The sequence below is a fragment of the Oryx dammah genome, unplaced genomic scaffold (assembly GCF_014754425.2).
Source record: "Oryx dammah isolate SB20612 unplaced genomic scaffold, SCBI_Odam_1.1 HiC_scaffold_13, whole genome shotgun sequence".
Taxonomy (NCBI): domain Eukaryota; kingdom Metazoa; phylum Chordata; class Mammalia; order Artiodactyla; family Bovidae; genus Oryx; species Oryx dammah.
The window spans coordinates 11,931,200-11,958,364 of record NW_024070197.1 but is presented as its reverse complement, the minus strand read 5'-3'; the positions used below and the strand labels follow the sequence as shown (position 1 = coordinate 11,958,364).

General features: G+C 51.6%; 2 protein-coding genes across 6 annotated transcripts; one reads left to right on the top strand and one right to left on the bottom strand.

Annotated features, from left to right (window-relative positions):
- The first annotated feature begins 1,402 nt into the window (after positions 1-1,402).
- Positions 1,403-23,661, top strand: CCDC61 (coiled-coil domain containing 61). Of its 5 annotated transcripts, XR_005723210.1 has the most exons (15): positions 1,403-1,479; positions 9,595-9,753; positions 10,005-10,087; positions 12,916-13,073; positions 13,649-13,810; positions 18,412-18,622; positions 18,701-18,783; positions 19,477-19,646; positions 19,765-19,840; positions 20,142-20,281; positions 20,356-20,434; positions 20,610-20,667; positions 21,364-21,442; positions 21,558-21,831; positions 22,975-23,661. XR_005723210.1 is itself a non-coding variant. In XM_040252484.1 (14 exons), exons 2-14 carry the CDS (start codon positions 9,606-9,608, stop codon positions 21,653-21,655), a joined length of 1,542 nt encoding a protein of 513 aa, XP_040108418.1. In that variant the 5' UTR covers positions 1,403-1,479; positions 9,595-9,605; the 3' UTR covers positions 21,656-21,870. The 5 variants fall into 5 exon arrangements, 4 of the variants coding, with proteins under 4 accessions (XP_040108418.1, XP_040108416.1, XP_040108417.1 ...); XM_040252484.1 differs by lacking the exon at positions 22,975-23,661 and having other exon boundaries at positions 21,367-21,442; positions 21,558-21,870; XM_040252482.1 differs by lacking the exon at positions 22,975-23,661 and having other exon boundaries at positions 21,558-21,870.
- PGLYRP1 (peptidoglycan recognition protein 1) lies at positions 22,428-26,673 on the bottom strand. The gene is made up of 3 exons (XM_040252486.1): positions 26,254-26,673; positions 23,387-23,508; positions 22,428-22,696 (listed from the first exon to the last, which is right to left on the bottom strand). Exons 1-3 carry the CDS (start codon positions 26,520-26,522, stop codon positions 22,515-22,517), a joined length of 573 nt encoding a protein of 190 aa, XP_040108420.1. The 5' UTR covers positions 26,523-26,673; the 3' UTR covers positions 22,428-22,514.
- Positions 26,674-27,165: the final 492 nt, after the last annotated feature.

Below are 27,165 nucleotides of genomic sequence, written 5' to 3'. Positions count from 1 at the left end.
GCCTATCAGGCTCCTCCATCCATGGGATTTCCCAGGCAAGAGTACCAGAGTGGGTTGCCATTTCCTTCTGCAGGGGATCTTCCCCACCCAGGGACCGAACCTGGGTCTCCCACATTACAGGCAGACGCTTTACCCTCTGAACCACAAACTTCACAAAACTTTCCCCAAATTTCCAAAATACTTAGATGACATCACCAATACTGTCTTGTGAACTTTTTCTAAAAGATAATGACTAAAAAAAAGTTCCATCAAGTAGATAATTTACTTTTCTCTCTCTCTGTAGATGAGGATATTATGAGGTAAGGATGTTATGAAATAGGGACATGCAGCCAAAAAATTAGGAAACATAACCACAGAGGTGTGTCAGGCAGTAAATTAATAAAAAACAGTACATTATCTTCTGGGATTTTGCAATGTTTGTGGTATTTGCCAGCTCTTTTAAATATGTAATATGTTATTATTTCACATTCTAAGTAAATTTACATGTCCATACCGAATTTTGTTAGTGATTTTGTATTCCTTTTCTTAAAGAACGCTCCCCTCCCTTACTCCCCTATTAAATTCTGTAAGCTATATCCACCCTGTTGATAACTCTTAAAACAAAATAGGGGTAGTTTTCAAGCTGTGTGATCCCGGGCCAGAGGTTGTACCTCTCTGAGCCTATTTCCTTAGTGACAAGATGAGAATTATAATAGCTCCCACTGCTGCTGCTAAGTCTCTTCAGTCGTGTCCGACTCTCTGCGACCCCACAGACGGCAGCCCACAAGGCTCCCCCGTCCCTGGGATTCTCCAGGCAAGAACATTTGAGTGGGTTGCCATTTCCTTCTCCAATGCATGAAAGTGAAAAGTCAAAGTGAAGTCGCTCAGTCTTGTCCAACACTTAGCGACCCCATGGACTGCAGCGCACCAGGCTCCTCCCTCCATGGGATTTTATAGCTCCCACAGTGCAGGGTTTTTGCTAATTTTAAATAAGCCAAGGCCTGCAAACTGCTACGTGCAGGCTTGGAACACACCGACCGATGGTAAATCTCAACCAGTCTTCACACTAAGAACATTTCCTTAGCATCTTAACCCGCGGCGAAGACCTCCCTCTGCGCATGCGCGTCGAACCTTTCCCGCCCCCGCCCCTCCATATGGGCGTGGTCTGCTCTGCTGCAGGAGGTTGTGGGCGGAGTCAAAGAGCTACTTCCGGGATTTCCTCCCTCTCCGAGGAACAACCTTCTTTTTATGATTGGCAGTAGTTCCCAGCCAATAGTGATTGGAGAGGAGACTGACGACCCGACACATTTAGGAACTTCTCTTCCGAGTTGACCAATTGCAAGCTCTGGAGGGGGCTGAAGTGACGGGCGTCTGTTTTGACTAATGAGAACTTGGCTGCGAGTAAGCCAGAACCAATCAGCAGCGAGAAGGCCGGATCCTGAGGCGGGGTTGGAGGTTCGGCAGTTGAACCGCTCGCGAGGAGGGGAGTCCCGGCAGAAGGTGAGAGACGGCTAGGGCTCCTGGTGCGCGGGTCGGGGGTAGCGATCCTGGGGGCGAGGGGGTGCTCTGCGGGGAGAATGGGCTGAGCAGGCATCTGACCTAGTAGTGTGAGAATCGGGAGGGGTTGCCTTTAACACGGGTAGGCGCTTTCGTGAGAGGTTGTGAGACAGAGGGTAGTATGTGAGTCGGGGGATGTTTTCTGTTTCGCATGAGGCTCTTGAAAGGGGAAAGTGTGTAAAGTAGGATACAGCAGATGGCGAAACGTAGAAATGCCCTTGTAGGACAGACTTGCAATTTAATGGGAGGTTTTAAGACAGAGGGTTATTACAGCGCGATGTGGAGTGGTGGAGGTCCCTGCCATCAGTTAACAAGCTTTGATTTGGGTGGAGGGCAGGTGAACAATATTGTGGGAAGGAATGAGTGAAGACTCCAGCGATGAGAGTGTGTTTTGACGACTTATGAAGGCTTGTGATACACGTAATGTTTACCGAGGGCTGTGTGACAGGCACCTACCAAATGTTGCATGTGAATTAACTCAGGCTTCTTAATAACGCCACGGGTGGTTAAGAATGTGGGCTCTGGCATTGGGTTGCTTGAGTTTGAACGTTGGCCTTGCCACTGGGTGAGTTGTTTAACCCTCTGTGCCTCAGCTTCATCACCAGTAGAATGACCTTCTCTCTTCTCTGGCTATACCATTCACCTGGTGGCCTTACCCAGTCTCTTGGTTTCATATGCTGCTTAAGTCGCTTCAGTCGTGTCCGACTTTGTGCGACCCCATAGACGACAGCCCACCAGGCTCCCCCATCCCTGAGATTCTCCAGGCAAGAACACTGGAGTGGGTTGCCATTTCCTGCTCCAGTGCATGAAAGTGAAAATGAAGTTGCTCAGTCGTGTCCGACTCTTCCCGACCCAATGGACTGGAGCCTACCAGGCTCCTCTGTCCATGGGATTTTCCAGGCAAGAGTACTGGAGTGGGGTGCCATTGCCTTCTCTGCTTGGATTCATATACTCTTTATGTAATGATGTTTCTAAGTGTGTACATCTCCATTTGGAGTCTCTACCCTGAACTCAAGGCTCATATGTGCAGTGGCTGGCTCTTCTCTACTTGGAAGTCCAGCTGACACACAGACTTCAAAAATGTGTCCCAGACTAATCTTGAAGATTTCCCCTTCAGCCTCCAAACCTAGTTGATGACAGTTCCATCCTTCCGGGTATTCAGGACAGAAACCTTGGAGCTGGCCTTCACTCCTTCCTGTTCTCTCACCCACGTACTGTCCGTCAGTCAGCAAATCTCATGGATCAACCTTCAGAACACCTGGGACTTCCCTGGTGGTTCAGTGTTAAGACTCTGCGCTTCCAATGTAGTGGGTGCCGGTTTGATCCCTGGTTGGGAAACTAAAATCCCACATGTCGCACGGCATAGCTTAAAAAAAAAAGAAAAACACCACATCCAGAATCCAGTCATATCTCACCACCTCCTTTGCTACATTCTGGCCTAAGCCATCATCTGTTCTTACCTGGTCTGTTGCAGTGGCCTTCTCACGGATTTCCCTGACTCTACCCTTGACCCCACGGTCAAGTTAGTTCAAAAGTCAGATCATGTTGCTCTGCTGTTCATAACCCTCCCATGGCTCCCATCTCATGCAGTAAAAGTCTTCGCCAAGCCTACAAGGCCCCACCTGATCCAGCTCCCCCTCCTCCATGCTTTCAAATCCCACCAATCCCACTTGTTTATCCTGCTTCAGTTGCCCCAACCCGTTTGCTCTTGGTCAAACATAGCAATAAAATCTCCACTTGGGAAATGTACTTGCTGTCCCCTCTGTCTGCACTGAATACCCCCAGGCTCTCACTGACAGCCCAAACCAAAATAGCTCCTGTCACCCTCTGGCTTTATTTTTTTTTCATAACACCACTACTTGACATAGATTAGTGTTTGTTTATATCCACTGGGCTGCTTCGACGTCCCTCACTAGAGTGTGGGCTCCAGGTGGATCTAGAACTCAGCAGCTGGAAACGTGCATAGTACTTAAAGGTGTTACTTGTACTGTTTCACCATTATATTTCTTGAGAGGTCTCCCTGTGATACAGGGCAGGATCGTTAAGCTTTGGGAGGGTGTTGGGTTGTGTGTTGGGGTCTAGATGGGGTCATGAACTGGGCAGAATGTGGTGGCCAGGAGCAGAAGATCTCAGCTCTAGTTTGTGCTGGGGAAGCTTGTGGGAAATGCAGATTCCTGGGCCCACCTCCAGAGATTCTGCCTCTAGCTTTGGGACCAGGCCCAGAATGCTGCCTTGTCACCAACTCCCGTGTCGAAACTGAAGGTCTGCAGCCCTTACTTTGAGAAACAGGTCAGTTCAGAGCTCTGGGTGGAACTCTTCATCATTCAACTCCCTTTTTGTAGTTGGCCTGGTGCTGGCCAGTGTTGGGAACCCTGAAGTGATTGAGGCAGTCCTTACCCAGCTTGGGAGTCAGGGAGGGCTTCCTGTAGGAGGGGACACTGGAGCTGAGACCTGGAAGATGACAGAGGAGTGAGCTGAGAGGAGAAGACCTTGCCTGTATCTCCAGTGCCTTGAACCCTGTCTCCTGGTATCGAGCATGAATTCACAAGCAGCTGCTGATCTGTGCCAGGCCCCGGGGGGCTGAAGATATAAGAATGGTCAAAATGGCTGTGCCTTCATGGGCATATGGCTTGCCAACTTATCAGCTAGTTGTACAGATGGTAATAGCTGACCAAATGCCAGGCGCTATTTGAAGCATCTTATATATACTAATTCAGTTCCCACAATAATCCTATGTGAGGCGGGAGTTCTTATTATCTCTGCTTTACTAATGGGGAGAGGTTGGGAGAGGCTAAATGCCTTGCCTGGGGTCACATTGCGGGTTAGGATCTGAACCCTGGAGTCCCCAACTTACATTGTGTACTGTGCTTAAGGTGTGAGGCCCCATTTGGATTTGTTCTGGGAGGGAAAGGAGCAGAGGGTTAGGGGAGGAACTGGAAGGTAGTGAGGGAAGGCTGCTGAGGAATGAGTAGAGGGTGAATGTGCCAGTCCTCATTGCAGGATTCCAGGCAAGTCTCAGTGTCATCTTCTGTAAAATGGGGGATGGTTACAGTACCTACCAGAGAGTGGAACTAACCGTGAATCATTGGTTAAGTGGGCATGGTGCTTATCTAAGGCAAAACACATTTGAGGGATGGTAGAGGAGGGAGAGTCTGATACCCCAGGGGGTGGTGATGGGCTTCAGTGTGGAGGTCTGGATGATGGGGTGTCTTAAAGGGTTTTGGGGTCTATACATTCCAAGGGGATAGTGTGGAAGGCTTTGGTCTGTATTTTGGAGTGCAGGGATAAGGGAGAGGGGGATCTGTTCAGCCCTAATTCACCCATGTGATGGTGGAATGGGGCTAGGAGGAGTTACTTAGGCCAGGCCGTGTGTGTGTGTGTGCGCATGCGCGTGTGCACATGTGCATGCGTGTGTGCACATGTGCATGCGTGTGTGCACTAGGTCATGACTGGCTGGACTCTTTGGGTGTGGGAGATGGTGGGGAAACAACCATCAGGGGTGGGGACTGCCAGGGGCGGGGATTTACCCATGTCTGGCGTGGGAGGTGGTGATGTGGATTTGTTTTGGGGGAGCCCAGCGTAGAGGATTGTCAGCTCTGGTCGGTCCTGGGGTGACGGCTGTGAAATCTGAAATATCCAGGGAGCACAGTTTGGGAAGAGGAGCTGGGGTGGTAATGCAACATTGAAAATGCACAGGTGGGTCACTTTAGTGAAAGATGGGAGGGCTGGGAGTTGGAAAATGAGTGTGTGTGAGTGTGCGCGCGCGCGTGCACTCATGCACTAAAACCATGGTGTCATGAGGCCAGAGAAATGGGGTTAGGTGTGTGGCCCAGAGTGGGGCGCTGGAGAGCCCACACTTAGTGCTCGAAGTGGAGGTTCTGACGTCACGGGTTGACGGGGGTGGGGTGGGGGGCGGCGCCTCAAAGGCAAGGCATCCCCGCTGGGTTGGGGAGGGGGAACGTGCCAGGAAGCTGAGGCGGAGAGAAGCTAGGAGAGACTTGGTACTGGAACAAAACCAGCAACCAGGATGGGCCACTGGTCGGCCGTCACAGAGCACGGATGGGGGATGCAGGTAGAAGGACAGTGAGGGTGGGGTCGGGCGTGAAGGAGGGAGGAGGGCTCAGGGTCTGGAGGATCGCAGAGTCCAGGCGTGGTGATCAAGGGAAGACAAATGGAAAATGTGGGGGGAGGAGAGAGAGGGAGTTTACATAGAACTTTGAGAGGGAACGGAATCCAGATGAAATACGAGGGTTATGGAATACAGGCTGAAAAATGGTGTGTGTGTGGAGTAGAACGTTGGGCCGATATGCGGACAGAATCCAGACGGAACAGCGTAGGGGGGACAAAATTCAAGTAGAATGTAGGGGCAGCCCCAGTAGAACATGGGGGATTGGGAGAGGGGGGGTAGTGGCCGGAATATAGGAAATGAGTGTTGGGGAGCTGGGGTCAGGAGGGGGAGAGTCGAACTGGCTGGGGAGTGTGGAGGTTATTCTGTCTAGAAGAGGGAATGGAGGAAGGGGAGCGGGTAAAGTTAGTGCAGGTGAGGGAGGCAGGTGTAAGGAGAGGATTGAATTCGGGAAAAATATTCAGGGGCTTATTATCTGGGGACTGAGGTGGGCGGGTGTGTCATCAGGACAATTGGATCAGAAAGTCCCTGTTATCAACTGAAGGGCTATGAATGGGGGGCTTTTGTGCGGGCGTGGGTAAGGAGGAGGGCGGGGCCGGGTTAGCAGCCGGGATGGGGTGGGGCAGGCCCTCTTCCTCCTCTGTCTCCCAAATCAGGTACCACTAGTAGGTTGGTGAATTAGGGGCGGTTAGGCTTTGTGCTTCATCAGGTGTTCCGCCGCTGTCTTTGATCCCTTGGTAACCCGGACGGCGCGGCCGCTGATTGGCTTGCGGCGAGGGAGGGGCAGAGTGGGTGGGTGGGGTTTAGAACACCCGGTGGGGCGGGGCCAGCACTGCCTGGCACCCGTGTTGAGGGCCAGGGAATGAGGGATATGTTGAAATGTGTAGCTGTTTGTTTGCCAGTAGGTCAGGAATTATTAACCCCCATTTCTAAAACTCCAGAGAATGAAAGTACAGTTGTGAGAGTGTGAATTTTCCGAGGGAAAGTGATCTCCAGATTTCATCAGCGCCTTCAAAACACCAGAGACGCCTTCCCCAAATAAAGTTAAGAGCCTGGACCTAGGGTCAGAGAAGCCTCTCAAGATGTCTGGGGCTCAGGCAATTGTCCTTGGGCCTTTGAGAAAGGGGATCTGTGGATGGGCTTCAGGAGTGGTATTCTGGGAGGCCCTGAAATTACTTGGCAAAGGTTTTGGATCTATTCATTTATCTGGGGATTCTTCAGAGATCTCATTAGATTTGCAAAGGCTCTAGGACTCTAAAAAGATTAAAAATCACTGACCTAAGAGATTCGGGGCTCTTTTTTTTTTTTTAAATAGTAGCACTTAATTTTATTTATTTATTTTTTGGCTGCACTGTGCATGGCTTGCAGGATCTTAGTTCCCCAACCAGGGATTGAACCCAGGCCCTCTGCAGTGAAAGCAAGGAGTCCTAACCACTGGACAAGCAGTGAATTCCCAGGGCTCGTCTTTTTCTCAAAATATTAAATTTTCTAATATCAGACTTCAGGAAGGACTAAACTGGGGAAAGTATGAGGACTAAAGAGAAGGAAGGACTAAAGAGAAGGAAGTTAAGCACAGGAGGGGTCCCTGTGAGCTGAGTGGGGGGGCAACTGTTGATAGCTCCGTCTTTGGAGCACCTGTGGGACTCTGGACAGAGCTCTTTTTCTCGCGGAGCCACAGTTTCCCCATCGGTACACTGGGGAGAGAATGGGCTTGCCTTGTCTTTCTAGTCCCTTTCAAGCTCAGAAACAACAGCAAAGTAGTAATAACAAGAATAATGATGGTCAGGTGTGGGGATGAAATAGATGAAGAGGATTAAGAGGTACAAACCTCCAGTTATAAAGCAAGCCACATCATTTAGTCAATAATATTGAAGTAACTTTGTACAGGCACAGATGTTTCCTCAACTTATCGTGGTGATCATTCCACCATGTGTGCAGATGACAAGTCACCATGTCGTACACCTGAAACTAACATAATGCCCATCAATTGCATTTCAATAAAAAAAAGTGATGATGCCGATACGTATTGAATGCTTGGTGTGTGTCACACGTGGCTCAATTTTGCTGAGGATTTTTACGATTAATTCATTTAATCTTTACGACAATCCAAGGAGATGAATGTTATCCTCCTATGGGCTTACAAAGGCCTGCAGGAACATCATCTGGCCCGTTACATCTCTGATCTCCTCACTTACCCCTCTCCCTCCCTCATGCTGACCTCCTTGCTGTTTTCAGAACAAACTAGAACATCCCACCTTGGAGCCTTTGTCTGGCTGTTCCCTCTGCTGCCGCTGCTGCTGCTAAGTCGCTTCAGTCGTGTCTGACTCTATGCGACCCCATAGACGGCAGCCCACCAGGCTCCCCCATCCCTAGGATTCTCCAGGCAAGAACACTGGCTGTTCCCTCTACATGGAGCCTATTCCCCAGATATTCACCTGTCTCCTCTCTTCCCTCCAGGCCTCTGCTCAGTGGGGAGGGGTTGGCCCTTCCTTGGCCCCCTTAGCTAAAAAGAGCAACCCCACTCCCTAGCATCCTCTTTCTCCTCTTCTTGACATTTTTACGTCTCTAACTATTGCCACCCTCTTGAGGGTAGGGATAGAATCTGGTTTCTCATCATATCCCCAGCACCCAGGATAGCATGTGCTTTATTTTTTTATTTTTAAACTAGAGTACAATTGCTTTACAATGTTGTGTTAGTTTCTGCTGTACAATGTGAATCAGCTATAAATGTACATATATCCCCCTCATCTTGCGCCTCCCTCCCACCCACCCTCCACCCCACCCCTCTAGGTCATCACAGAGCACCAAGCTGAGCTCCCCATGCTATATCTATTTTATGAGTTAGAGTGTATATATATCAGTGCTACTCTCCCAATTTGTCCCACTCTCTCCTTCCCCCTGCCTGTGTCCTTAAGACCATTTCCTACATCTGCATCTATATTCCTGCCCTGCAGGTAGGTTCCATTCCATACCAAATGGTTCCAAATCCTTACCATTTTTCTAGATGCCATATATATGTGTTAATATATGATATTTGTTTTTCTCTTTCTGACTTACTTCACTCTGTATGGCAGGGCACGTGCTTTAAAGGTAAGGAATCTGGCTCCAGGAGAGGTTAAGTTTCTCGCCCATGTACACGCCCAGAGCTGAACCTGGTTATGAACCCAGGCAGCCCGGGGCTGGCATTCTGAATGACTCCCTAGAACTCAGGCTGAGGATGGAGGCCTGACCCCCTCCTCCAGCTTCTCTAGCACTAACAGTGAGTAGTAGTCCTGTTGGCTAAGAGAAAGTACTTATAATTGCAATGGACTAATGAAGAAGATCAATGATTAATTCAGTGTAAATGCTTCAAGTGTCTCATGGAGAATCTGTTAGCCTTGCACTGGCTCTTCTCTTGACTTGGGCCACTCTCCTTAGAGGTAGCCACATGGTTTGTTCCCTGACCTCCTTCAGTTCTCTGCCCAAATGTCACCTCCACAGAAGGCCTGCCCTTGACCCCCGATTTAAAATCTCTGTCCAGCCTGATCTCAATGCTCCATCTCTCTTTCCAGCTTGACTTTTCTTCACAAACGTTTGGATAAATGAATAAGTAATAAATATATAATGCATATAAGGATTAATAAATTAATAATAGTATTAATCATGATTCTCTTATTGGAAATCATATATTCTATTAATCAGCATATATTAGGCATAATAACGTGCAGAACACAGTTCCCAGGGCCTTTATGTGTATTGTTCAATTTAATCCTCATGACAGCTCTATGAGGTAGGTGCTGTTTCTGTACCCATTTTCCAGATGAGGAAACTGGAGCACAGAGAAGCAGAGTCTCTTCCTAAGGTGGTGCATGGTGGGACCAGGATTCTGGCCTTCCAGCTCCTGAGCCTGGGCTCTCAGCCCCTCTGGGTCTCTGTCTCATCCGCCTCTCCAGGGTCACTGGCCATGGACCAGCCAGCTGGCCTGCAGGTGGACTACGTCTTCCGGGGCGTGGAGCATGCCGTGCGGGTGATGGTGTCTGGGCAGGTGCTGGAGCTGGAGGTGGAGGACCGGATGACGGCCGACCAGTGGCGGGGCGAGTTCGATGCCAACTGTGAGTGTGCCTGCCTGGGTGGGCTCGCCTGTCCTTTCCCAGAGTCAGTGTCTCCCAGGAGATGAGGCCAGTCTGGATCCTGCCCGCCTGCCCCTTCTAGCTGACCAGAGCTCTCTAAGGTGGGGAGGGTGTGTAGGACTCATCCCTCAGGCCAGAGGCACTGGTGTTGGGGAAAGGTGGAAAGCTTGGGTGCATTGCCCTTGGGCTGGGCAAGTGGTCAGAGCTCAGGAAGGACTTTTCTCTCTACCTAGTCATAGAAGATTTGACTCACAAGACAGGGAACTTCAAACAGTTCAGCATCTTCTGTAACATGCTGGAGTCGGCCCTCACCCAGGTAGGGGCCAGGGTTGGGGGAGGTTTTTGTCCTCTGGGTCCCCGGGAGGGTAGATGCCCATCTGATGTATGCAAGACCTTCTACTTCTCTTTCATTGAGGAAATAGGGCTGTCTTTTCTTCTTTCCCAAATGTACGTGGCGTATTCTCATTGTAATTGTGATGACAGTGATTCTCATGGAGATAATTCAAGTCACAGAGAAATGTAGAGAAGAAAGTAAAAATCACTGTATTCCTCATGCTCACTCCTGGTAATATTTTGTTAGTATTTTGATGAAAATCACTCCAGCCATCTCTCCATTTCTCTATTCACTTGTGAACGTGTGTGGTGTGTATATTTGCAGATCTCTAATTTTACAGAGTTGATAAATTTCCCAAGGTATTCTGTAACCTTTAAAAAAGATCCAACAGTATTTCATAAAAAATTTAGTCATATCAGCGGATGTAGCTAATCATTTCATCTACTGGGAATCTGTTGTGTGCCAGGCACTGGGAGGACAATACTGAACAAAAGAGACAAGAAAATCTGCCCTCACAAACCTGACATTCTAGTGCTCCCACTAGACAGACAGTTGGAAAAAAATATATGTCAAGTAGTTGAAAGTATTAATAGGAAAAAAAGAAGCAGGTTGGAACGTAGTTACTATTCGGACATCATTTGAAAACTGTGAACTCCTTTATTTCTCTGATTATAGATAAAATTACACTCATAAAATTGTGATGATATTAATGTGTGTGACTTAGAAAGTGAGAGTCTTAATTCCCTTTCTATCCCCCACCTTAGACTGTTAACATTTTGGTGTCTGTAGGCAGTATAGCATAGTGGCCAAGATTACGGATGCTAAAAGTCAGACTCATCACTACCACTTACTGCTTGGGTGCCTGGGGCCAGTTACTTCCCCTCCATGTCTTAGTTTCCCCGTCCGTAATGTGGGGATCATAGTCCCCTTTTCAGAGTGTTATGCAGGCTAAATGACTTATATGTAAAAAGCTTAGAATAGTGCCTGACTCACAATAAGCACTAAACAGGTGTGGTCTATTTTTATTATTATTGTAACTTTTGAGTTTGTCATCCTTGTTAGTGGTTGCTTAGCATTCAAGTGTACCCATGCACATGATTTATTTAACCCAGAGGTTCTCAAACGTTTTGGTCTCAGGACTGTTTTATATGCTTAAAAACTACCAAGGATACCAAAGAGCTTTTGTTTATGCCTGTTTCATCTAGCAGTATTTGGTTGCCATGTCATAAATTAAAACTGAGAAAAATATAAAGATATTTACGAACTCATTTAAAAATAACAATAACAAACCTGTTATTGACCTAAGTAATATTTTTATAAATAGTAGTCTCAAAATCAAAATTATTTAGAAAGAAATGTAGTTTTTAAAAAAAACATTATTGCAAATCTCTTATGTCTGGCTTAATAGATAACTGCTTAGGTCCTCATGTGCTTCTTCAGTCTGCTGTGATGTACATGCCAAAAAAAAATAAATAAATCCTTCTCAGGGGGATATGTAGCCGGCAAAGGGAGTCCTTTAATAGTTTTTTCAGATAATTCTGCTCACACATTAAAATCGGATACATGGTAGTTTCTGAAAGGTTTCTTGCAATGTGGAATCTGAGACCATATCAATGAATTTTTCCTATTCTGTCATATTAAAATCTATTGCCATATCTTGTACTTTGCAAGTATCTTTTTACCTATTTTGTAACATCATGGGTTTGTAATATCACTTGTAACATCACGAGTTGGTCATTTGGGAAATATTGCTTCATGGAATTGTGCAGATCTTTCAGAGGCTAACACATTTCATTATACAGTATCAGGAAGTCACATTTGTTAATATCCTCACTGATCTGGCCAGGAAAATCTTTCAACATTGAGAAGCTGTCAAGCCCGCAGTGGCAGGCGCAAGTTTTCTAAAATTTGAATTTTCACTTTAAAGGTTGAATTTTATCGTTGCCAACAAATACCGTTAGCTGTTTTTCTTCAAGTGACGGGCTCACTTTGTTCATTTTTGAGAAAATGCTTGCCAAACATCAAAGACTAAATAACCATAGTTTTGTCTGTCAGTACCTTTTCAAGTAAAAATAGTGTTCCATGAAAAAGTGGCTAATTTAGCTCCAAATTCAGCCCCACAAGTGCTTTTCTTAGAAAGTGTCATACTTGGATATGCAGCCAAATGTGGACTTTCTGTTTTGTCACACAGAGTAGTTAAACATCTGTGTACTCAAGGGTCAAGATTCAGGAAAGTTAATAAGTTTTGCAGGTTCACCAGGGACATTCCTAGATTTCATTTTCTGTTTTTGTTTATCTGTTTCTTTGTGTGTTTCTCCCTGCCTCCCCTCCCTCTGTGGAGACTGTATGGCAGCAGTGGAATATACAGCAGTTGCTGGTACATTCGACGCCCCTGGCTTGAATTCTGCTAACGGGCACCAGCAGTTTTACCCACCATGACTTTTGTACCATCAGTGCACACGTCAGCACAGCAAGAAAAGGCAGATGACATCTTAGTATTATTCTGCAAGTTGTTTTGACTGCATGTACTCCCCTAAAAGGGTCTTGGGGACCCCCAGGGGTATGTAGACAACACTTGGAAGTCACACCACTAAGCTGTCTCCTGTGGCTGAGAGTTGCGGTTCTTTCCAGTTTGTCCCTCTGATGATGTCCTGTGCCACAGGGCCATCTTGACCCACAGCCTACCACAGCTGGGTAGGCAAGCCCAGCTAGCCCAACGAATGATCAGGGCATGGCCTGGGTGTGTGGGTTGTGTGCTCTGGGTGTGGCCATGTTGAGTCTTTTGGCAACTCCTCCATTCTCTCCAACAGAGCAGTGAGTCGGTCACCCTTGACCTGCTGACCTACACAGATCTGGAGTCCCTGCGGAACCGAAAGATGGGGGGCCGCCCAGGCCCCTTGGCCTCGAGGTCTGCCCAGCTCAACTCCAAGCGCTACCTGATCCTCATCTACTCTGTGGAGTTTGACAGGTGGGTACAAGGGTACCCACCAGGCTGGTAGCTGGTGGTCAGATGGAAGAGGATGTGGCTAGGACTTAGGCACTACTGGTACCCAAGGCAAGGTGGAGATATTGCTTAAGCCTTGCCTTTGGAATCTTCAGTGTTGAGGTTTATGTCATTTATTATTGTGTTTAGCTACAAGTATCAGGATAACCATTGCCAGGGCCTTGAACAATAGTTTATCACTTAACAAGATGTCTAGGTAGGTGGCTGCTCCTCAACAGCTTCATTAGGGAGTCAGGCTCCTTCTCTTTTTGTTTTTCTTTTGTCATCTTTGACGTATTGGCTTTTTGACCTCATCCTTATCTCTTCGTGGTCACAAAATAGCTGCCGGACCTCCAGACATTGCATCTGTATCAAAGCAGAAGGAAATGGAACAGAACTGTGGTTGCTAATTGTATCTACTGTTTTCATCAGGGAAACAAAAATGTTCCCAGAAGACTCTCAACCAATTTCATGTAGTAGTGTTTGGCCAGAAATGGTCACCTGTTCTTTCCCAGGTGGATTCTTGGCCTCTGAGATGCCGTGATTCTAATCCTTCTCAGGATTCACTACCCGCTGCCCCTCCCGTACCAGGGCAAGCCGGACCCTGTGGTCCTGCAGGGCATCATTCGCTCACTAAAGGAGGAGCTGAGCCGCCTTCGAGGACTGGATGGCCAGGACACTCGGGACGGCCGGGAAACTGAGATCTGGCACCTGCGGGAGCAGTGAGTCTTGGGGGTGGGGTGGGCAGTGGGGGCTGGGGGAGGGGACACATCCCATCATGCACTGCAGGACCCAATGCTTAGCAGTGTTGGAAAGCTGGCCCTCCCTCATTCCCCAAATATTTATTCTGAACCCCTCCTTTGTGCCTGCCGTGTGTTAATGGTGCTGGGGACACAGTAATGACTGAGACAGTCCTGGTTCTTTCCTCGTGGGGCTCCTAGTCCAGTGGGGGAGACAATGTCTGCAGGTAGAGAAGATTCACCATGGATGAGGGAGGGAGACCTGACCCTGCCTGGCGAGGGTGGGGTGTTCCAGGCAAAGGGCAAGGCAGGTGCAAAGGCAGGGTGTGAGGCAGGGCTCTATTCAGTTGAATCCACCTATACCAAGTGGCTCTTTTTTGCTTACCTTTCCCTGTCCATGATGTAGTGCCAGCCCAGGGTGCAGAGACTTTGATCACATACCCACCTGAGTATACTGCAAATAGAGATGGGGTGAGACAGGAAAGGGAGCCTCTGCTTTGGGAGGCTGTAACAGGAACCTGGTAGGTCCTTGGGGTGCAGAAGAGTGTTCTAGGCCGAGGGAACAGCATGTGCAAAGGCCTTGTGCTAGGTGGGAATGTTTTGAAAACAAGGGAACTGAAATAGTGAAGTGAGGAAAGCAAAGGCTCCTAGCATACTTACTGAGTGCCTGCTGTATGCTTGGGACTTGGCCTCCATCTGGTGGGGGTCCTACACATTCAGTTCAGTTCAGTTCAGTCGCTCAGTTGTGTCCAACTCTTTGCGATCCCATGAATTGCAGCATGCCAGGCTTCCCTGTCCATCACCAACTCCCGGAGTTCACTCAAACTCAGGTCCATCGAGTCGGTGATGCCATCTAGCCATCTCATCCTCTGTCGTCCCCTTCTCCTTCTGCCCCCAATCCCTCCCAGCATCAGAGTCTTTTCCAGTGAGTCAACTCTTCGCATGAGGTGGCCAAAGTATTGGGGTTTCAGCTTTAGCATCATTCCTTCCGAAGAACACCCAGGACTGATCTCCTTTAGAACAGACTGGTTGGATCTCCTTGCAGTCCAAGGGACTCTCAAGAGTCTTCTCCAACACCACAGTTCAAAAGCATCAATTCTTCTGCGCTCAGCTTTCTTCACAGTCCAATTCTCACATCCATACATGACCACTGGAAAAACCATAGCCTTAACTAGACAGACCTTTGTTGGCAAAGTAATTCTCTGCTTTTCAATATGCTATCTAAGTTGGTCATAACTTTCCTTCCAAGGAATAAGCGTCTTTTAATTTCATGGCTGCAGTCACCATCTGCAGTGATTTTGGAGCCCCACAAAATAAAGTCTGACACTGTTTCTACTCTTTCCCCATCTATTTGCCATGAAGTGATGGGACCAGATGCCATGATCTTAGTTTTCTGAATGTTGAGCTTTAAGCCAACTTTTTCCCTCTCCTCTTTCACTTTCATCAAGAGGCTTTTTAGTTCCTCTTCACTTTCTGCCATAAGGTTGGTGTCATCTGCATATCTGGGAGAAGGCAATGGCACCCAACTCCAGCACTCTTGCCTGGAAAATCCCATGGACAGAGGAGCCTGGTGGGCTGCAGTCCATGGGGTTGCTGAGTCAGACACGACTGAGCGACTTCACTTTCACTTTTCACTTTCATGCATTGGGAAGAAGGAAAAGGCAACCCACTCCAGTGTTCTTGCCTGGAGAATCCCAGGGACAGGGGAGCCTGGTGGGCTGCCATCTATGGGGTCGCACAGAGTCGGACACGACTGAAGCGACTTAGCAGCAGCAGCATCTGCATATCTGAGGTTATTGATATTTCTCCTGGCAATCTTGATTCCAGCTTGTGCTTCTTCCAGCCCAGCGTTTCTCATGATGTACTCTGCATATAAGTTAAATAAGTAGAGTGACAATATACAGCCTTGACGTACTCCTTTTCCTATTTGGTACACATTGGGGAGGGCTAATACTATTTGTAGTATTAATAATAATACCAATATCTAATGTTTATTGCAGAGAAGGCAGTGGCACCCCCCTCCAGATCCCATGGGCGGAGGAGCTTGGTGGGCTGCAGTCCATGGGGTCGCTAAGAGTCAGACACGACTGAAGTGACTTAGCAGCAGCAGCAGCAATGTTTATTGAGCATTTAACTGTGTGCCAAGGACTCTGTTCAGTGCTGTATGATTTAATTCATTTAATACTCCCAGGGTAGGCACTACTATCATTTTATATAGGAAAACTGAGGCCCAGAGAGGTTAGAGAATTTGTCTCGTACACAGTGAAGTAATATGGCCAGGCTCAACCTTGAATCCAAGCAATCAGCTCAAGCGCCTTTTCCTTCCTCGGCCACTGTGCGCTCGCGGCAGGACAGCGCTCAGGAAGGACCAGACCTCTCCGCTTTCAGCTGCAGCTGCGGGAGCTCTTTGGGCTGGAGAACCCTGTGATTCTTCCTGGTGTGTGTGCATGTGTTTCCCAGGATGGCCACAAGATGGCGCCCTCTGCCCTGAGAGCCATAGCCAGGCAATTCTTACCTTCCTCTTGCCAACTTGAAGTTAGGGAGTTTGGAAAGAGGCCAAGATTCATTAATTCACTCATACAACATTTAATGAGTTCCTACGGTGTGCCACGTACACTTCCCGGCCCTACTTGATGTTTATTGAGCCATCACTCAGTGCTGGACACAGTCTAAGCACTCTTTATAGATTCCCTACAACCTCATCAGTAGGTGTTATTATTATAATCCAACTTCACAGAGACGTGAAGTGAAACTGCCCCAGGTCACACAGCTTGTAGGAGCTGGAATAGAGTTGGGTACAGTCAGCCTGGCCACAAAACCCGGATCCCAACACCGGGTTTGACTGGAAAGCTGGAGGAAGGATACAGATAGAAAACATAATCAGGCTGATCAGTGATTGGTGTTAGGAAGGAAGTGTACAGAGAGCCGGGGCGGGGGGTGGGTGGAGGGGGGAGAGACTAGAGAGTCCTGACCTCACCCCTGGCTGGAGTGGGGGGCCAGGCAGTCTTCACTGGGGACTTGATGTTTGGAGGATGAGTGGAGCCATTCCTTCCAGGAGGAGGAGAGATGGTTTAGGAGGAGGGAACTGCATTTGCAAAGAGCATCATTGGGAGAGGGAGGTGGGAGGAGAGGAGGGGAGGGGAGAAGTCAGCTGGAAGGGACCAAATGAAGAAGCTCCTTGGAGAGTGTAGGGGAGGCACAGATTTTTTAAAAACATTTAGGAAAAATTCCAAGCATGCACAGAAGTAGTAGTATAACACACAGGTACTTGTGCCCCAGCTTCAATGGTTATCTGACACATTTTGCCCATCTTATTTGATCTACACCCTTTCCTGTCCTCTGAGAAGCAAATCCCAGATGTTGGATCTCCTCTGTAAACATTTCAATATGTATCTTTTAACATATAAGGTTATTTTTGATAAAAGCAAACAAACATAAGCACTGTTATGACATCCAACAAAACTAACAAAAATACCTTAATGTCATCTGATACCCTGGGTGTACAAATGTCTTTTTGTAATTTGCTTGTGTGAATAAGTATTCAAATATGGCCCCACATTACAGTTTGTTGATGTGCTGCTTAAGTCTCTTAATTTATTACAGCCCCCTTTACCTTTTTTCATGCTGCTTCTTTGTGGAAGAAGCCAGGTTATTTATACAGTTTCCCACATTCTGGATTTTCTCTTCTTTTCTTTTCTTTTTTTGCCACATGGCTTGTGGGATCTTAGTTCCTCAGCCAGGGATCCAACCCATTCCCCTCTGCAGTGGAAGCAAGGGCAAAGTCTTAACCACTGGACCACCAGGGATCTTGTTGATTTTATCACTGTGATTCATGTTCAGTTCAGTCATGTCCGACTCTTTGCGACCCCATGAATTGCAGCATGCCAGGCCTCCCTGTCCATCACCAACTCCCGGAGTTCACTCAAACTCAGGTCCATCGAGTTGGTGATACCATCCAGCCATCTCATCCTCTGTCGTCCCCATCTTCTTCTGCCCCCAATCCCTCCCAGCATCAGAATCTTTTTCCAGTGAGTCAACTCTTCGCATGAGGTGGCCAAAGTATTGGGGTTTCAGCTTTAGCATCAGTCCTTCCAATTAACACCCAGGATTGATCTCCTTTAGAATGGACTGGTTGGATCTCCTTGCAAGTCCAAGGGACTCTCAAGAGTCTTCTGCAACACCACAGTTCAAAAGCATCAATTCTTCTGCGCTCAGCTTTCTTCACAGTCCACTTCTCACATCCATACATGACTACTGGAAAAACCATAGCCTTGACTAGACCCCTGTATTTCCCGTGAAGTGGTTGTTAAACCGACAGGCTAATCAGATTCAGGTTTCTGGGACGCCTTCCTCCTTGGTGCTGTGTATCTGTCTACTGGCAGATGATGTTGGGACTGGTGGGTGTGGATGCTGAGAGCTGGATCCCTGTCTTAAAAGGTCCTGTCAACCCAGCATCTCTTGGTGGTTTTTATTTGCATTTCTCTAACGCAAGCGGTGCGTGCCCACCCGGGTGGAGGAGGGCAGAGTATGGGACCGTGCCCCTCACCCGGCCCCGACATTCACCTTCTACCTCCTCCTCCCAGGGTGTCGCGCTTGGTGTCTGAGAAGCGCGACCTGGAGGCCCAGCTGGGCAGGTTGCGCGAGGAGGCGCTGGCCGGGCGGGCGGCGCGCCAGGAGGTCGAGTCGCTGCGCGGGCTCGTGCGCGGCCTGGAGCTGGAGCTGCGGCAGGAGCGCGGCCTCGGGCACCGCGGGTCCGGCCGTCGAAGCCAGGATTGCCGCCGCCTGGCCAAGGAGGTGAGGGGGCGGAGCGGCCGGCGGGGCCCGGACTTTGGCTTCAGTCTGGACCTCCACGCCCCTCTTCTCTCCCTGCAGCTCGAAGAGGTGAAGGCGTCGGAGCGGAGCCTGCGTGCGCGGCTGAAGGCGTTGAACACCGAGTTGGCCCTGTACAAGAGGGGGTGAGGGGCGCGCCCGGGGCGGGGCTTCGGCGCTGCGGACCCGCCTGCGGGTGGGCTCCAGGGCGAGATGGGCGGGGCGGAGCCCAGGTGACTGGGCGGAGCCTGGGCGACGGGGCGGGGCCCAGATAGGTTGGAGAGGACCGGTCGGGCCTGAGAGGGCGGGGATGGAGGGATGGGAGGGACCTAATGGGCAGCCAGCAGCTTAGGGAAGGAGTCAGTAGTTGAAAACGATGGGCGGGGTCTGTAGAGAGATGGGCAGGCCTGAGGCAGCGTTCCGGAGGCCAGACCTGGAGCTAGGGGCGGAGCCTGAAGGCTAGTTGAGCCGAGGGGGCGTGGCCAGCAGATTAGGATCCGGGTGATGTTTGCTGGCATGTATTGGGGTGCGTGTTGAAAAATTGGGAATGATTTCCAGGGAGCTTGGGAGACCTCTGGGAGAAGGGTCTACTGAGAGGATGTGTTAGAATGTAGGGAACTGACAGATGGTTTTTTTTAAGGAGGTGGTTGGGGGGTTCTGAGTGGGTGAAGCTTGGGAAAAGAGGTCTGTGAGGGCCGTGTGTAAGAATGTAAATGTTAAGAGTTGACGGCGGGGCGGGGTGGGGTGGGGGTTGGGACTGAAGGTTCGGAGATGGCGCAGTCCGGGAAGAGTGTTGTTACCGGTGGGAAACTTACAGTGGGTTGGGTCTGTGCTCCCAGGAGACGGACCCCGCCGGTGGTGCCGCCCTCGGCGCGGGAAGATCGGGCTTCCACGTCCCGGGAGCGCTCCACGTCGCGTGGCCGTGGCGCCACCCGCTCCTCATCCCGGGAGAGCGGCCGCGGGGGCCGGGGTCGAGGCCGCCCTGCCCGCCCCTCGCCTTCGCCCACAGGTCCGTGACGGCCCTGCCCTGCCCGTGGGAGGAGGTGTGTGGGACTAGAACTGTGGGTGCGTGATCCGGTAACCCCAACCTCCTCTTCTCTCCACACCCCACCCCCACCCGGTCCTAGGTGGTCGCGTGCCCCGTTTCGACCCGACAGCCTTTGTGAAAGCCAAGGAGAAGAAGCAGAGAGAGATCAAGATGAAGTTAGAGCATGTTTCCTCCTCACCTGCCCGTAGCCCTGCCCCTTTCCCTGCCGCTCTGAAGCGTGCCCTCATCCAGCCCTTTCTCCCATCTCCATCACCTGTCGCCTGCTCCTGCTTTCCCCGACCTCCATCTCCTCTCCTGATCGCCAGCCTCCCCTCTCCCCCTGGCTTGTCTCTCACACCCCTTCGTGGTCTGTGTCTCCGCATGGTTTTCTCCTATTTAGCTGTGACCCGCAGGGGCGCAGCTACGCCCTTCCCGGGACTGGGCGCACAGGTGGACGTCTCATTTCTCGTTCCCCAGGCAGCAGCAGCGGAACCGATTGGGCAGCGGAGGAAGCGGGGACGGCCCATCCGTCTCCTGGTCTCGCCAGACTCGGCCGCCGGCAGCGGTGACCGGTCGAGGAGACGCGGCTAACCGCTCCCGAAACCGCAGCTCCTCGGGTAACTGGGCTGGCGGGCGGGCTGGGCGGGACTGTGGCCCGTGAGGGAGGCTCACACTCTCCGTCTCCCCCTAGTGGACAGTTTCCGCAGCCGCTACTCGTCCGCCAGCTCCTGCAGCGAGTTAGAGGATTTCTCTGAGTCCCTCCCTAGAGGGTAAAACTTGGGCTGGGGGAAAGGACCGCCTCCAAACGGATGTCTGGGGAGATTCGAAACACTCTTTTGAGGGGAGATTGGGTGATGGAGGCTGGAGCCTTAAAACCGAGGAAGAGTGCGAGATGGGAGGTGCCCCAGACTTTTCCCATTGGGCCTGATCACTCCCTCCTCTCAGCGTTCGCCGCCGCCGGGGGAAGCCGCCCAGCCCCACCACGTGGAGTGGGTTCAATACGGTGAGTGCCTTCACTCGGGCTTTGGAGAAGGCGGGGCAGCATTAAACCACCAGAAGCTCGCGCTGGAGTTGGGTTGTAAAGGGCGATTCGGAATTCCGCTGGAGGCAGTGTTTTGAGACCTTTGGGTTGGAGGGGAGAATGACGGTGCGGTGGAGGGTGGCTGTTGTTTAGTCCCTCAGTCGTGTCCGACTCTTTGCGACCCCATGGATTGTAGCCCGCCAGGCTCCTCTCTCCATGAGATTTCCCAGGCAAGAATACTGGAGTGGGTTGCCATTTCCTTCTTCAGGGGGATCTTCCCGACTCAGGGATCGAACCCTCACCTCCTGCATTGGCCAGCAGGTTCTTTACCGCCGAGTCACAGGGGAAGCCCAACGGGAGGGCAGGGGATGCCGATTAACAGCAAGGCTCTGGCCTCAAATTGCCAGTCTTAAAACCTGCCTCTGCTTGCTATAACCTGTGTGATTCAGGGAGTTACTTAGCTTCTGTAGCTATCAATAGTTTCTTTATCAGCTAAATGGGAATAGTAATAGTATTCACCTCAGAAGATTCTGGTGAAGATACAAGGAGCTTGTTTTGCATAAGTGCTCAGCAGATGTCACCCCTTATTTTTATGAGGTCCTTTGATTCAGAATTTCTGGTGGGATTTGGGGGGTGCGGGAATAGAGGGTGCCTGACCCCCTTTCCCGCCATCCCCAGCAGCAGAAGTCCACCCTCCTTGAACGCGGTCGCCATCAGAGACGCCTGGCCAGTTCGGGGGGCTGGGTTCCCATCAAAGGTGAGCCTGGGACTCTTACACCTCCCCCTCTCCTGCCCCAGAGCCCACTGGGATGGTACCGAGAACAGGATTTTGGGCCCCTTACAAACCCCCACACCTACGCCTGCTCTCACAGAGTACAGCTCAGACCACCAGGCGGCTGACATGGCCGAAATAGATGCCCGCCTGAAGGCCTTACAGGAATACATGAACCGACTGGACACGGGGTCATGACCTCGGATGTTGACTGGCGCTCCTCCAACCCCACCCACCGCTGGATTCGGCGTGGGGGCGGGGCCAGTGTGTCCTGGCCCCGCCCAGGCCCCGCCCCTCCTGGTGCGCTTGGGGGTCTCAGGTGTGTGAGGCCCCATCCCACCCCCTCCCGCAGGCATGGCATGCTGGGAGGGAGGGTAAGTGAGTTTTGTAAATAAACATATTTGCCTTTGGGATCCCTCAGTTTATGACTGAAGGGTGGGGGTGGAGTGGGGAGAAATGAAGATCTGGTAGCTGGGATGGCAGGGTGTGTAACTGGGACCTGTGTGTATTTCTGGCTATGACTTGGGAGGCAGATGGGGGTACAAGCTCAGGAAAGACTCCCGCACTTTCTAAAGCAATGAAAGGGAGGGACCCCAGGGTTGGGAGCGAGCAGCTCATCCCCACAGTGGTCCAAGCAGAGATGCTGCACTGAATGTCTTCGGTGGTGAGGTAGAGAGGGGGTGTCTTGTAGCATGGCTCACTGTCTGGGAGGTGAGGACCCCTGAGCTGCTGGTGGTGACGTCTCAGTGGACTTGGTGCTAATTCCCGGCGCTCTGACCTGAGACCTCCGGGTTCTGAGCTGTGATATTGCTTCCAAGCTGGGATCTCTGGGGTCTCGGTTCAGGGTCGGGACCTCTGGGTTCTGAGCACCAGCAAGGTCACAGTGCTGGGAGGTGTTGGGGTGGGGCAGGGGTGTGTGGCTGAGGTCTGTGGGAGGGAGAGAGAAGAGGCATATGGCAAGACACAGGAATACAGTTTGAGCTTCTCCTTTATTGGGGCAGGGGGAGGCGGGGGGTTTCTACTGGGATGGGTGGGGTGTGAGAAGATGGACAGGCCCTCACACGCCGCGGTAGTGTGGCCACTGCTGGATGATATCATAGAGCTGGTCCCCTGGAGAGAGCGTCTGCTGCACATCGCGGTGTCCTTTGACCTCGTAGTTACGAGTCAGGTATCCCCGAGCCGCGCCGCAAGCCAGCAGATTCTGAGCCGCCCTGAGAGCACGGGCCGGGGGCGCCCGATCTGGGGGAGGAGAGGCAGGAGTTAGGCTGGGGCTTCCTCCAAGGGCCGAGGGAGTGTGGGTAGGGCTGTGCTTTTGCACTCCAAGCTGGCCCACTTGGGCCCAGAACCCGGCCTGCCACTGCTCTCTGTGCCTCAGTTTTCTCATCTGTGAAAGGGGACAATGACAGCACCTGCCCACAGGGCTGGGGGACACTAAGGTGAGTGACTATGTATAGAGCAAGCCCTCCACAAGTGTCGGCCGTCAAGATGATCATTTATTCACCCTCCTCTGCCCCCAGACCTTCCCATCTGATCCACAGCTGTAGCTGCCACTTATCAAGCACTTCTGGGGCTTCCCTGGCGGCTCAAATGGTGAAGAATCTGCCCGCAATGCAGGAGACCCGGGTTCGATCCCTGGGTCGGGAAGATTCCCCTGGAGGAGGACATGGCAATCCACTCCAAGCACTTCTCAGGTTAACCCTATCCCTCCAGTTCATGGACTGACCGAAGAACTTTTATAGAGATGAACTCGTCTGAAACTGTGTGGTTGGAAATGGACTTTATCCGAAAGAGGAAACGAGGCTCAGAGAAACAGAATCGCGCCTGAGGTCACAGAGGTTGTAGGTGGCAGAGCCTCCCAGCCAGGACGCACCACGAAGTACCATCCCCCAGAACCCACGTCAGCCACCTCGCTGACGGCTGGACACTTACCCATGTAGTTGCCCATGAAGGAGATGCCGATGGCTATGGGGTTCCACGTGGGCCCAGAGTGGGCACCTACGGTGTTCCAGCCCCGGCCCTCATACACAAGCCCATCTTCTCCGATCAGGAAACTGTGGGTGAGAGAGTGATGGAGGGCTTCCTGGGGGAGGACTCCTTCTCCCTCCTCTGCTCACCCCACCCCTGTCCCTGCCACTCACAATTTCCCCAACAACCCTCCTCATCCCCTAATCGTCCACGATAAAAACGACGACCCTGGCCCTTGCTATTTCTCAAGCACAGTTCTAGATACACCTTTTTGCATCCCTAACCCCATGAGCTGCCACTGCCCCCATCCCATAGCTACTCAGAGAGGTGGCAACACCTGCCCGAGGTCACACAGCTGGTCAGGGAGCCAGGATTTTCACCCAGGTCTCTGAGACTCCCGTCCACATGGTCTGATTCTTAGCTCTCTCCCGCCTCCCTGGAGGATTGGTTGAGCTCTTGATGCGTTGACTCCTCACGTGGAATCCTCTGACACTGCCATCATTCCCACTTTAAGCTGAGGAAGCTGACTTAGAGTATTTACCCAAGGTCCTGTCCTGGAGACTAGTGAGTTCTCACGACTCTACTGAGAAGCTCCCCAGCCTGCTTCCTGCTTCCTCTTTGCTGGGATGCACTTAATTGACAGGATCAGGGACTCGAGGGTTGGCACCGCAACCAGACACAAACCCCGGAGCCCCAGCACCTGTCTCCTTGAGGGTTCCAATCCTAGAAGCAGATCCTTCAGACTCAATCATTCAGCATGCCTTGATTGAGCGAGTTTGATTGGGCACGTTGGAATTAAGCCCAGGTAGCTGGGCTTCCCAGGTGGCTCTGGGGTAAAGAACCCGCCTGCCAATGCAGGAGATAATAAGAAATGCAGGTTCGATCCCTGGGTTGGGTAGATTCCCTGGAGGAGGGCGTGACAACCCACTCCAGTATTCTTGCCTGGAGAATCCCATGGACAGAGGAGCCTGATTACAGTCATGGGGTCGCAGAGTCGGACATGACTGAGCATCTGAGCACATGGGAATTAACCAGAAGATGGGCTTTTTGGAGACTCGAGATTGGCCCCCTCAGCCCTCTGGCTCATGAGGTGGTCAAGAATGCAAGAATGTGGGGACTCCTAATATTGGGTCCTGACATTCACCACTTGGAATACCAGATTCTCAGAATAAGGACGGAAGAGACTAGAAGTACCACAGTGACCACCAGGACTGGGCTGGGCATGGCTCTGCCACAGCCCCTGCACCCGGCACAAGCAACGGGTACTCTGTATCTGTGTTAAATGGACGCATCTCATTTAAACTTCAAACACCACCACCAGGGTGGGTGGTCAGGAGCCCCATTTTACAGCTGAAGAAACTGAGGCTCCGAAGAAGATGTGACAAGGAAGGGAGATTCAAAACATTGGGATCAGACTCTGCAGCCTAAAATGGGAGAAACAAACTTCAGTCAGGTTTCCTCTAAAGTGATTTAGACCAGAGGCCGCAGAAGCCAAACTCTCTGGACGTCATTCCTTCAGGGAAACACGCAGAATCAGAACGCCTGACTCCTGGAAACGAAATTTTGAAGCTGGGGCCTTTGGATTGTAATATCTAGAGCCAGAAGAGCTGGAGATACTCTCGGAGGCTTCTCGATTTCTCCGAGCGAGGTCCTCAGATTTCCTGGCCTCACCCCAGCCCTACTGAAGCATCTCTCAGGATGGAGCCTGGGAGTCTGCATTTCCAGTAAGGCGATTCTGGTGCTTACGGAGGCCCAAAAACCGATTAGAGTACAAATCCATGTGTGGGACCCCAGCCTAGTCCCCTGGAGAGGGAGCTGGTGGGCGTGGGCCCCAGAGGCAGATCTAACCAATCCCTGCCCCGTTTCTGCCCTCAGCCCCTACCATCTGTTCTCCACACCACAGCCAGAGGGAGTTTCTCGGACCCCAAGCCGGCTGGCATCCCTCCCACGGCTGCTGTCTGAGAGTAGAACCGAGGTCCTCCCTGTAGCCCACGAGACCCTGTGCCATCTGCCCCCTGCCGACCTCTTCCTCCTCATTTGCTATCACTTTCCGGCTAGCTCCAGCCACCCTGACCTCTGTCCCCCAGGCCTGATCCTTTCCCTCAGCCTCCTGGCCTTTACTTTTGAGGTACCCCCAGCTCACTACCCTGTGACCTACGGCTCCCTCGTCAATCCCTCTGTTCCCTTTCTCCATCGCTTCCATCACCGTCTAAATTCATCTTGTGGACTTTGCTTGTTCCTCACCTGTTGCTGCCTGCTGCTCTTTAAATCCCTTTGGGCTAGATTCTATGTCCATGGCTGTGCCCATCCTAGCCCCTGGCACACATCCTGGCACACAGTAACAGTCCATGGATCTAGGGGCTCCCACTGCACGCCAGGCAGTGTTCTAAGGAGTATTGGCTGGCTCAGCAATGGAGTGGCCCACGACCCTGTTGACTTTGCAGAGGGAGATGACCCTGAAGCTGAGAGAGGGGAATGCCTGCCCCAGGGCTCAACCAGCGGTAAATGGAGCTGGGACTGGAAGCCCAACCCCGGCTTTACCAGGCACTAGACTTTACCGAGCGAATCCAGTGCACAGGACTTGTTCCTGTGTACCTGCAAAATCTGCTCCTTCCTCTGGGGTCAGAGCTGCAGCCCCTTCCCCTTCCCCTTGCGCGTCTGCACTGCCTGCACACGCCCAGCCCTAAGCGGCGACCCTGGGGGAGAAACATAGAGGCTGCGTCGGGTATCTGGCGGGCGGCTCCAGAGTCGGCCCCGCGGTCTCCCGTCGCCCCTGCGCGCTCCTCTCCCCTGCATCCCCGGATCCAGCCCTGGGTCCCCTGCGCACTCACTTGTAGCCCACGTCGCACCAGCCCAGCGTCCGCACGTGGTAGTGCTGCACATTTTGGGCCTGCCTCACGCACGAGGCCGGAGTGTTGCAGACGCTGCCCGCCGTGTGCGACACCACCACGTAGCGCACGGGCTGTCTTAGCGTCCGGCTGCACTTGGACGCCAGGGCCCTCCACTCTCTGCGGGACACGATGGGGCCGCAGTCTTGAGCCGCCCCGAGGCCCAAGAGGGCAAGGAGGGCCCAGGCGAGCAGTGCGCAGCGGCGAGACATGGCAGGCAGGACACGCGGAGATGCCTAGGGCGCGCCCGGCCCTGGGCCTTTATCTGCGGGGACTCGGTGGGGGCAGTGGGGTGGAGGGAGCCTTGCGGGGAAGGTCTTGCCTCACGCCTGGGAGGGACTCCTTTCCTACTCTGGCAGGGGCCCAACAGGATGTGGTATGGTCATGTCTCTGGAGGTGGGGTGTAGGGAGAGGGGAGCCCGTTCTTCCAGCTGGGAGTCGGGGGTGGGGAGAGGCACACAGGCCCCTGGGCGAAACCGTGGTTTCTGGAAGACCCAGTGTCTGGATCTCTTCCCTGCTTTGTCTCTGCCCTCGGTAGGGCATTGGACAACTCAGCAGGAGCTTAAAACGGGGAGGAGAGAAAACCGGAAGGCCCTGAGGCCTCTTCTCCCTTCTTCCTGCAAGGAACTGAAGAAACACAGGCCCCCATTTTTGAAAACACTTCTCCTGGGCCTAAGCCCGATGCCATTTAACCCTTGCAGCAAACGGAAGAGATGCACCATGGAAAGCCCATTTCACAGCTGAGTAAACTGAGGCCAGAAGCTGGCTGATCACCTTGCTGACACATGGGAGATAGGAGAGCCTGGTGGTCCAGAACCCTCATTCAGAGCCAGGCTGCCTGTGTTTGAATCTGGT